Source organism: Bison bison, unplaced genomic scaffold (genome assembly GCF_000754665.1).
Source record: "Bison bison bison isolate TAMUID 2011002044 unplaced genomic scaffold, Bison_UMD1.0 scf7180017864343, whole genome shotgun sequence".
NCBI lineage: Eukaryota > Metazoa > Chordata > Mammalia > Artiodactyla > Bovidae > Bison > Bison bison.
Genome location: NW_011494915.1, coordinates 2,280,784 through 2,291,829, shown reverse-complemented (window position 1 = coordinate 2,291,829; position 11,046 = coordinate 2,280,784). Strand labels below are relative to the sequence as shown.

The 11,046-nt window shown below is 45.2% G+C and overlaps 1 protein-coding gene across 5 annotated transcripts in view; it reads left to right on the top strand.

Moving 5' to 3' along the window:
• KCNIP1 (Kv channel interacting protein 1) overlaps positions 1-11,046 on the top strand; it is a 410,971-nt gene that overhangs the window by 388,088 nt on the left and 11,837 nt on the right. For 2 of the 5 annotated variants that reach the window (XM_010854562.1, XM_010854565.1), the window contains exons 2-6: positions 1,231-1,263; positions 5,930-6,054; positions 6,809-6,878; positions 8,346-8,416; positions 9,129-9,236. In XM_010854562.1, coding sequence (XP_010852864.1) covers positions 1,231-1,263; positions 5,930-6,054; positions 6,809-6,878; positions 8,346-8,416; positions 9,129-9,236 — 407 coding nt within the window. Of the gene's footprint in view, positions 1-1,230; positions 1,264-5,929; positions 6,055-6,808; positions 6,906-8,309; positions 8,417-9,128; positions 9,237-11,046 lie in introns of all 5 variants that reach the window. The other 3 variants (XM_010854563.1, XM_010854564.1, XM_010854560.1) reach the window with 2 other exon arrangements.

Sequence of the window (11,046 nt, the reverse complement as noted above, 5' to 3'; positions counted from 1 at the left end):
TTCTAATGTAAACTATGGGTTTTAGTTTAAAATAATATATCAATCCTGGTTTGTCCATTGCAACAAATATACCATACCAAGTCAAGATGTTAAAGTAGGTGACATTGTGAAGGTGGAATGCATAGGAACTCTATTTTCTGTGCAATTTTTCCATAACCTTAACTGTTCTAAAAGTAGCCTCTGTTAGAAAAATAAATACAAATGCTACCTATGAGAGTGACACATCCAGTACAATAAGTTTCTCCCACAGGATTCAGGTCAGGCAACAAGAGCAGAAATAGGACACCCACCTGTCCCACGACTTTCAGGGGCAGCAGGGAAAGAAGCCTTTCCTGTCTTGGGTTGTGGGTAAGGAATGACTCAGACACACAAGGTGGTGGCTGGTCTGCTTTATGCACTCTTGATCAGGGATACAGAGAAAGCTAGGATGATCCCAAAATAGCCCCAAAAAGGCCAACAGAAGAACAGCAACTAGAACCTGTTTCCCACTCTTTGGGACCTAGTTCCACCCATCTCCACCATGAAATGGAGGATTTTCCAGGTCTGATGTTTTGTCTCATGTTTTATATTCAGTGTAATAGGGGATTTTGCCTGCAACCAATCTGTCCAGTCATCCCAAAGTGCTAAGTCTTCAGTAACCCTCTATCCTTTTCTGAATCTGTGTTTCTTATCGCGACTGAGAGGGGAAGAGAGAAGCAAAGACTCATAGACTGTAAGCTCCACCAGAGCAGGGAACAGACTTGTTCATTCACCGATGTACACATAGTAGACACTTCACTGATAGTTATTGAGTGAGTGAGTAAAGAATACTTCAAGAATGCAGCTTCAAATCACAAAATGGCAGATTGCAGCAATGGGGCCTCTATTGTGGAGGGTTATCTTATAGGGCATTCTTCAATCAAACATGCAGGTACTTCCAAGACCCATCCACATCCGTGCATCCTCTGCCCCTCGCCCCCCACCTTTCTTCGGGCTGCATGGCTGCATGGCTGCGGGCATGCTCAATGAGCCCCCTGCTGGAAGCAGTGGGCACTGCAAGGTAACCCATTGCTCTTGGCTGTTCTGGCCGTGGGAGGTCAGTTCCAGCTCTGCTAGCAAGAGACCTCTTCACATATGTTGCGCTGGATGGTGACCTGGACACCCGCAGAGCAGGCTTTCCATGGAAAATCAAAGTGTGTTTTGCTTGTTTGATGACCGGTTTTGGTAAAATGTTTTCTTACTTTTTCCTAGACATCGCCTGGTGGTATTACCAGTATCAGAGAGGTAAAAAAGTTTAACTTGACTGCTTTGGTTACATTACTTTCAGTGGGAGCGCTTCTTAACCAAGGATGTATTTTGTCATTAGTCTTCTCACACAGACCAAATTTCTGTGTCCTGTCAGCAAACTTCTTTTAAATAGAAACAGTTGAAAACACTCTTGTAGAGACAAGTTACAGGAAAATTTTTGCTTCCCCTAAAGAAACTGATATGTTTTCCTCTCACAGACTGTAAGATACATGTAAAAGCTCAGAGCCAATTTGTGGCTCAAGTGTAGTAACTGCTTGGAACAAATGACCTGAATTTCTGTGTTCTCTTTTTCCCTGTGGTCTCAACCTCCTAATCTAATTAATATTTTCCAAGGCAGTGTTTCTTATTACTTTATCTCTTTTTATTTTATTATATGTGTTTCATATAATCAACTTCAAATCCTTTGCGAAACAAAGCAAAACGTGTTTGAATAAACAAATAGTGAGGAAGAGAGAAGGTGGTCATCTGGGTGTTACGAGATAGGTGAAAGGTAGGTGGTGGCAGGGTAAGTGGGTAGAGATCAGGAACCAAAACCTCAGATGCCTGCAGGACCAGGCAGAGAGGAGAAATGAAGTCACGCAGAGGAAGACAGAGGGCACACTAGAGGTTTTCATGGCTCGAGGGGCCGGCCCCTGCTCAGCTCTGATAAACTGCTGCCAACGTGGTCAGGGAATCTCAGTTTCCAAGAGAAACTAGAAATCCAAACTTGTGCTTGAATCTCTCATCTTTAAATATTGGAAATTCCCAACAAAATACATTTTATAGACCAAACAAGACCTGTCTTTGAACTCTGTTCAAGCTAAGGACCAACTCATTTTGCAACCTCAAAGCTAGATGGTTGGTACAAAATCCAATCCAGAAAATATTTTCCAGTCCAAGGAGAAGGAGATGGAAATGGCCATGGTCTTTCATCCTGTCGTGGAGGAGATCACAGACTGCTCATAGTGCAAGTGCCTCACTCTTACACGGGCAGAGAGCTTGCCAAAAGCAGAACTTCTGTGAGGCTGGTTTCAAACCAAATTGCAGCTTGTGCTGGAGGGAAGCAGAAGCCATTGGAGAGGCACATGGAAGCCAGATCTGCCTGGACTGGCCAGATTTGAGGTCCAGTTCTGTCTCCAACTGACGGTGTGAACCAGGACTCAGGCACAGGCAGAGGCGACAGGGTGTAGAGAACTTCTCCTGCACTAGAAGTCCTCAACGTGGGCTCCAAGTGTTTGAAAGAGACGGGAGCTCAGGGAATGTGAGTTAGGTGCTTTTGCTTTTTCTGAGAGGGCCTATAGCTTTCATCCAAACTCAGAAGAGCCTGTGGCCCCGAAACATTAAAGCCCACATAATCTGATTCATCTTCTCCAAACTTGCCTTCAGTCTGAGAACTACCTGTATAGCATCTACACTCATTAGATGTTATTCTGGTACTCTATCTTGCTTTAACCACCCCCAGCATTGGATTGTTCATCACTTTTTAAGGTTCTTATAGTTAGAAAAACTCTTGATCTTTTAGGACACTCATCTTCCTAATATTCTGATGGAGAGGGTAATGTTCCCCACTCCCCACCACACACAGGTTGTAACGGGACAGTGGGCATGAAAACATTTTACAGGACAAAGGCAATTTACAAACAAAAGATATTCTGATTTATTCTTGCTTTGTGGTTATCCCCATTGTATTCGCTTTCTGGGTTAATTTTTATCTTTTTGATTCAAATTCAACCTGACTTTGTAACTGGCTTATCATTATTTTTAATAACAAAAATAGGAATAACAAGTAGCACTTGGCCTCAGAAACTTTTAACCTCAGAAGAAACTATCAAGGAGGCTCCCATCTTTTCATTCTGTTTCCTTTTCCTCCAACCAGGGTGCTGGACCATCCTTCTTCCTTTAGTGGGACCACTTGGACAGCACTCAGAGGCTCCCCAGGGAAAACAGGAATGTGAAAACCTCCACAGCTCCTTCCAAGGTTGCTTTGGAATATAGCTACAGTGGCCAGAACCATGAACCTTACAAAGAAAAAGAAGGGGCAGCTGTGTGAAGGAAAGAATGCTTAGTTATGGGTGCCCCCATAAAGATTGCTCTAGGTTTAAACAAATTAGTGTTGTCCGTTCCCAAATCATGACCATGAGGGTCATAATCAGTACATTTTTATAAAGGGATAGATTAAAATTGAAAACAGAGGACAGTTCCCATTAGTGAGAAAAAGTATTATTTCATGAAACCTTTGGTTCAAAACATTTTACAAAATTGTTCCTTTATGTATATGGATTGTGATGTAAATTGTAATTCTTACAATGAAAAAAAATTAAGAACCACTGGTTTAAGCCCCTAACACTCACCACGCCAGTGATTTCCCAGCGCTAGCATCTTGAATCCCAGATATGCAAATTTTCTTCAGTAACTGATGTGATCACAGTCTGACAATTAGAGGGTGATGAAAAAGCCAAACAAAAGCTTGGCAGTCAATGTCCAAATATTCAGATATTATAGAATCTCTTTGATATGGAAAATTGACCCTGCTGGTCAGCCAGCAAACAAACCAGTTCTGTCTTAATGAAGTGAGTTTAATATTTGATATATCTATAATTACTTAGTGCATTTTTAATAAGAGAGATGGTAAGCAAGTGCAGTTTCTGAGTCAGAGTCTCTCAAACTTCTGCAAAGGAATTTCCCTGAGCTTGTGAAGAATCTGATAATAGTCAATACTGAAAAGAGAAATCTTTTAAGCTTCTGGATAAGACAGACTTGAAAAGGTATACTAGATGCCTTCAAAAATACATGAGTTCTTCCAAAAATACTTTCATGTCTTCCTTGTTTACCTTTTAATATAACTTTCACCTCTTTTCACTGTTAAATTTCTGTGCATTTTTAAAATAAAGTTGCTACTAAATCTAATGTTAGAAGATTTAAACCAACAACTTGTTTTCTATTTTTAAATGAGTTAAAAATATATGGGAGAATTCTGAATTATACTTATGTGGGATTATTTGTTTGAGAATGCTACAGTGTTTCATAATTGCTACTTAACTTGTTAGCTGGTAACATAACAATAATTAATGGCTCTATTCAAATTATAAGGAAATTGGCCACTGGCAGCTATTTTGTGCAAGCAAAGTGTCATTTATATTGAGTAATATGCTCTGATCCCTGTGGGATAAGATGACACGTGTTCCCTAGCACATAAAAAAGATAACAATTGGAAATCGTCACCGAGTTCTTCTGCCTCTCCCTTGGAACTCTACCCCAATGTCAGTTACCTCAGAGAAGAGGTACAAGATATAAACTGACTTTGATGGGTTCCTTTTTCACTGGGGTCATTGTCTCAAAAGGAGAAGTGACAATTGCGGAAAGAATCTGATGCAAAAAGACGGACACTAGCTAGGGAAATGCGTGTACCCGTCCTATCCTCAGACGGAAACTCAGCCCATCCTCACTCTCCATCATGGGATATGACGGTGCGTGTACATTTCCAGAAGCCTGCCCATCTCATCACTACTCTTGCCAGTTCAGATTTACAGTTACTCAATACATGGATTTGGTGATGCCTGCCTGACAACAACAGGCCAGGAAGGTTAGATGGTAATTGATTCTTGACTGAAGTAAATTTGTAGAAAGCATTCTGGTAGGTCCCAAAGGAAAACACTTCTATGGTGGTTAAGTGAAGTGAAATGAAAGTTGCTCAATTGTGTCCGACTCTTTGCGACCCTATGGACTATGGAATTCTCCAGGCCAGAATACTGGAGCGGGTAGCCTTCCCTTCTCCAGGGGATCTTCTCAATCCAGGGATTGAACCCAGGTCTCCCACACCGCAGGTGGATTCTTTACCAGCTGAGCCACCAGGGAAGCCCAGTGGTGATGGTAAAACGTTCAAAGTTCCGCTTATTTGGATTTTGTGATCCTTCAATAGGAGATGGACAGAGCAATAGGATGCTTTAAATGACTAAAGCTTCCTAAATAATAGTGCAAAACTATTGCACCGTAGTACATGTAAACAGTTGTTTGTAGAGCCCTTCAAATGCTTCCAAAGTTTTCATTTATGTAAAGTAGCTCCCATTTAAGTTACTTTCCTATTATTTAAGGATGTCTGTTAGATATTACAATACTGGAAAGTGGTTTCATAGTTTTAAATTAATATTTAACATGCTATAATTTGTACTTTTTGCCAAATCAAGCTAGCCTACCTCTAGTTTCCCAGATGGTAAGAATTTACTCTATGGTTTTTTAGTAGATTTGTCTCCCTTTGCTGTTCGGAGGATGTTAATCCATCTGCTCACTTACCTGTGTCTCTGGAATATTCAGATGAGCAGTGGAATATTCAGTGGGCAGCAAATTGAATATACAAAACAGATATTTTGAAAGACAAGGAAATGTTTTTGTATGGACTTATTTTTAGCACTTGGAACGCATGTTCCTGGGCTGAAGTTCCCTCCATAGGTGGTGTCTAACACACCTGGAGTGGTGGACTGATGGTGAGATAGAAAGCAACTGAATAGAGAGGTGGGGCTCAAGGCAAGAAGGTCATCTGCAATGTGACCCCCCAGCCCATGACCCTATGTCCTGGTCACCACACCCCCCTTCTGACAACCCAGGCTACAGTCTGACAAGTGACCACCAAGGTGAGCCACCCCAATGCCATCTCTTCTGGTTCCAGATAAGATTGAAGACGAGCTGGAGATGACCATGGTTTGCCATCGGCCTGAGGGGCTGGAGCAGCTGGAGGCACAGACCAACTTCACCAAGAGGGAGCTGCAAGTCCTTTATCGAGGTTTCAAAAATGTAAGACCTACATGGCTTCTGAAGGCCCAGGCAGCATTTCCCACCTGGGACTCCGCTCTCTCAAACGCCAAAGGGACCCCTCCAAGAGATTTTTGCATATATGTAAGGAAGGCTGTTCTATAAAGGAGTCAGGAGAGCACGGTCGCTCACCAGCTAGAGAGAAAGGTGCCAAACAAGAAAGAGGCAGTCTCGGTGGATGGGAAGCCAGCCGGTGGCCCAGACCTGGCAGGGTGGCACGGCTTTGGCCTAGATACTCGCCTCAGGATAGCCCATCACACCATCAGTATCATTAGTGTCCCGGAAATGTGGGGATTTAGGTCTGCTGCTAACCCAGCTCACAGACTGAAGTAGCAGGCTGAAAGCCAACATGTTATCTCATGATTTCATGTATTTAACTTCCTGAGAGCCTGGCTGGAAAGGTACTGGTAGCCCTATTTTACATTCTCGTGGTAAGGACATTGAGAATCAGGGCTGACTCACTCAAAGTCACAAAGCATAGAAGGGGCTGAGCCAGGATCCAAACCCAGGTCTTTCTGTTAAAAATCCCACAGCCCAAACTCCCACCTCACAGTGTCCATTCTCTGATAACATCTCACCATTTTGCAAAGCAGCTTCAGTCCTAAAGTAGAACTTCCAGCCACTCTCCTTGGAGTCAGGGAAGTGCCCAGGTGGTTACCTGGTCCCCGCCCACCAGGGCTCATGAGGACCTCCAAAGCTCTCAGCCTCCCCCACTGACTCCGTCTCCCTCACACAGGAGTGCCCCAGCGGTGTGGTCAATGAAGAGACATTCAAGCAGATCTACGCTCAGTTTTTCCCTCATGGAGGTGAGTCCAGTCTTGAAAGAGACCCCTCGCAGCTCCCTCTCTGCTCCCGCCTCCCTCTCTGCTCCCGCCTCCTTCTCTGCTCCCTCTGGCTCCCTCTCTGCTCCCTCCATCATGCTTCCTTCCTCCAGGGCCACAGGGCCTTGTTGTCTGCCTCCTCCTCAGGGTTGGGGAGAGCTCGGAGCAGCGTTCCTCCCTTACTGCAAGATGTGGAATTCACTAAAGCTTTAGCAGAAAAGAGCTCTGAAAATGGACCCTCTCCCAGAGATGGTAGTGATAAAGCAGTATCATAAAGTCTCTAGAAAGCTGGTGTGGTTATGGGAGAATGGGCCTCTGAGTCTCAGAGAGGCTAAGCAGCTCACTGCAGATCACACAGCTAGAGAGCGGCAGACCAGGACTGGGCCCCAGAGTGTCCATCCAAAGCTCTGCTGTGTTAGGCCCACCTCCCACTGCGCCGTGCTCCATCTTTTCCTTAAAACGGCTGAGGCAAGGTGGAATTTTGAAAAAGAACTTTAGTAAATACCAGAAGCTATAAAAATAAAGGAATCCAAAAACATGCAAGGTAAATAAAATAGTGCTTATGAATAAGGTTAGCCTGTGTGCCAGGTTCACAGGCACTCTGCCGCCCTGCCTGACTCCTGCAGGCACCTGCTCTGGCCCCGGGGTCTGGGGCATCAGAGGCTTCCCATGGCTTCCGTGTGTCACATGTTAACTTACTTCCTGCCCAGGAGCCATCTCCTGCAGGACCCCTTCCTCGGGGGCCGATGAAACAGAGATCCAAACGTCCCAGACGCTTTTCGGGCTCTATTTCTCATACACCTCCCTCAGCAACAGACAGGTGCCTTCTCAGGCGTGAGTTCCAGTACAGGGCTCCTCCCCCAGCTGGGGACAGTTTCGCCCCATGCAGGCCCCAGACCCACTATTTGTTGAGTCCTGTTGAGCCACTCTTTATTGAGTTTTGACTATGTGGCAAACAACGATGGTTCTAATGATATGACTACGTGAAGAGTTAAACAGTGTGCAGAGATGGGAAGGTGAAGCTCAGAGAGGTTGCGTTACATTCCTGCAGTCACACAGCGAGGTAGTGATGGAACTGCTCTCTGAGTCCAGGTCTAACTGACCCTTAGTGGGTGCGCATTCCATGGCACTGTGCTGCCATCCAGAAGAACATCTTCTACACACAGGACCAAGTCATTCATCCAACAAGAACTGTACTCAGAGACAGGAGCGTCTCTCCAGGGATGGCTAGACTTAGGGATGAAACCTGTCTTAGCTTTTGCTAGAACTTCCCCCCTAGACCCCAGGAAAACCAGACAGGTCTCAGGTCACAGCAGTGGCTTTTCCCACTCGGCAATCTTTTCCTTCCTATCACCCCAGCATCACCCTCTCCTCTTCTTGCTTTTAAGTGATCTCCCTCCCTTGTGCGGGGTCCCCGTTCCCATCGCCTGCCTCTCCTTCTGTGCCTTGCAGATGCCAGCATGTATGCGCATTACCTCTTCCATGCCTTCGACACCACGCAGACAGGCTCCGTGAAGTTTGAGGTATGTTTGTCTCTCAGAGGCCCCAGGGCCCCAACAACGCTTCCTTTAAATGATGGGCATGTTGGGAGGAGTGGATCATTCAATGCTTAAGTTCTATACCATTTAAGAAGGATTTCCTGAAGACAGAAGAAACAACTGTCTTCCAAGAACTCAGGGCCTCAGGGACTGACAGTCTAATGGCTCACATGTGCACCGGGCTGACCAGCGCTACAGCGCTGCACTTAGCACTCTACGCGAATTAACTCATTTAACCCTCACAATAACCCTAACAAGGTAGGGTTCTACTATATATTACCAGTCTACAGAAGAGGAAAGTAAGGTAATGAGAGACAGAGTGGCTTTCCCAAGGTCAGACAGTAAGAGGCAAAGGAGGGCTTTGAACTTGGGTGGTATGTTTCCAGAGTCCACACTCTTAGCCGCCAGAGGATGCCCCCACTTGTACGGTAATTGCAGCCCTGGGGGTAAGGCGACAGCCGATGTCAGCACACGCTGATTTCCCTTCTTCCTCCAGAAGCTCCTTCCCCAATATGGGGCAAGGTGGGCAGTGGAAGGTGGGTGGCGTACTGTGCTGAGCTTGGCCACATCCTTCAGGAGACAGAGGACCTGGGCGATACCATTCTGTAAAGACGGTCACAGAGTCTGACCCCCAGATAGAGCACCGCCCCACCCAGTGGCTCGCTGCTTAATGTCTCATGCCTCTTCCACTTCTCAGGACTTTGTAACCGCTCTGTCAATTTTACTGAGAGGAACCGTCCATGAGAAACTAAGATGGACATTTAATTTGTATGACATCAATAAAGACGGATACATAAACAAAGAGGTAAGTGAGCTGAGGCTAGGAGCACGAGAGAGCTAATCAGAGAGGAAATAGTCCCAGTCACGGAGAAGGCGATGGCACCCCACTCCAGTACTCTTGCCTGGAAAATCCTATGGATGGAGGAGCCTGGTAGGCTGCAGTCTATGGGGTTGCTACAAGTCAGACACGACTGAGTAACTTCACTTTCACTTTTCACTTTCATGCATTGGAGAAGGAAATGGCAACCCATTCCAGTGTTCTTGCCTGGAGAATCCCAGGGACGGGGGAGCCTGGTGGGCTGCCGTCTATGGGGTCGCACAGAGTTGGACACAACTGAAGTGACTTAGCAGCAGCAGCAGCAGCATCCCAGTCATGCGCATGACTGGGGCTGCTGCTGCTGCTGCTAATTCGTGTCCGACTCTTTGTGACCCCATGAATCCCAGCACGCCAGGTCTCCCTGTCCATCACCAACTCCCGGAGTTCACCCAGACTCATGTCCATCAGGTAAGTGATGCCATCCAGCCATCTCATCCTCTATCGTCCCCTTCTCCTCTTGCCCCTAATCCCTCCCAGCATCAAAGTCTTTTCCAATGAGTCAACTCTTTGCATGAGGTGGCCAAAGGACTGGAGTTTCAGCTTTAGCATCATTCCTTCCAAAGAAATCCCAGGGCTGATCTCCTTCAGAATGGACTGGTTGGATCTCCTTGCAGTCCAAGGGACTCTCAAGAGTCTTCTCCAACACCACAGTTCAAAGGCATCAATTCTTTGGTGCTCAGCCTTTACACAGTCCAACTCTCACATCCATACGTGACCACTGGAAAAACCATAGCCTTGACTAGACGAACCTTTGTTGGCAAAGTAATGTCTCTGCTTTACAATATGCTATCTAGATTGGTCATAACTTTCCTTCCAAGGAGTAAGCGTCTTTTAATTTCATGGCTGCAATCACCATCTACAGTCATTTTGGAGCCCCCCAAAATAAAGTCTGACACTGTTTCCACTGTTTCCCCATCTATTTCCCATGAAGTGATGGGACCAGATGCCATGATCTTCGTTTTCTAAATGTTGAGTTTTAAGCCAACTTTTTCACTCTCCTCTTTCACTTTCATCAAGAGGCTTTTTAGTTCTTCTTCACTTTCTGCCATAAGGGTGGTGTCATCTGCATATCTGAGGTTATTGATATTTCTCCCGGCAATCTTGATTCCAGCTTGTGTTTCTTCCAGTCCAGTGTTTCTCATGATGTACTCTGCATATAAGTTAAATAAGCAGGGTGACAATATACAGCCTTGATGTACTCCTTTTCCTATTTGGAACCAGTCTGTTGTTCCATGTCCAGTTCTAACTGTTGCTTCCTGACCTGCATACAAATTTCTCAAGAGGCAGATCAGGTGGTCTGGTATTCCCATCTCTTTCAGAATTTTCCACAGTTTATTCTCATCCACACAGTCAAAGGCTTTGCCATAGTCAATAAAGCAGAAATAGATGTTTTTCTGGAACTCTCTTGCTTTTTCCATGATCCAGCGGATACTGGCAATTTGATCTCTGGTTCCTCTGCCTTTTCTAAAACTAGCTTGAACATCTGGAAATTCACAGTTCATGTATTGCTGAATCCTGGCTTGGAGGATTTTGAGCATTACTTTACTAGCGTGTGAGATGAGTGCAATTGTGCAGTAGTTTGAGCATTCTTTGGCATTGCCTTTCTTAGGGATTGGAATGAAAACTGACCTTTTCCAGTCCTGTGGCCACTGCTGAGTTTTCCAAATGTGCTGGCATATTGAGTGCAGCACTTTCACAGCATCATCTTTCAGGATTTGAAATAGCTCAACTAGAATGG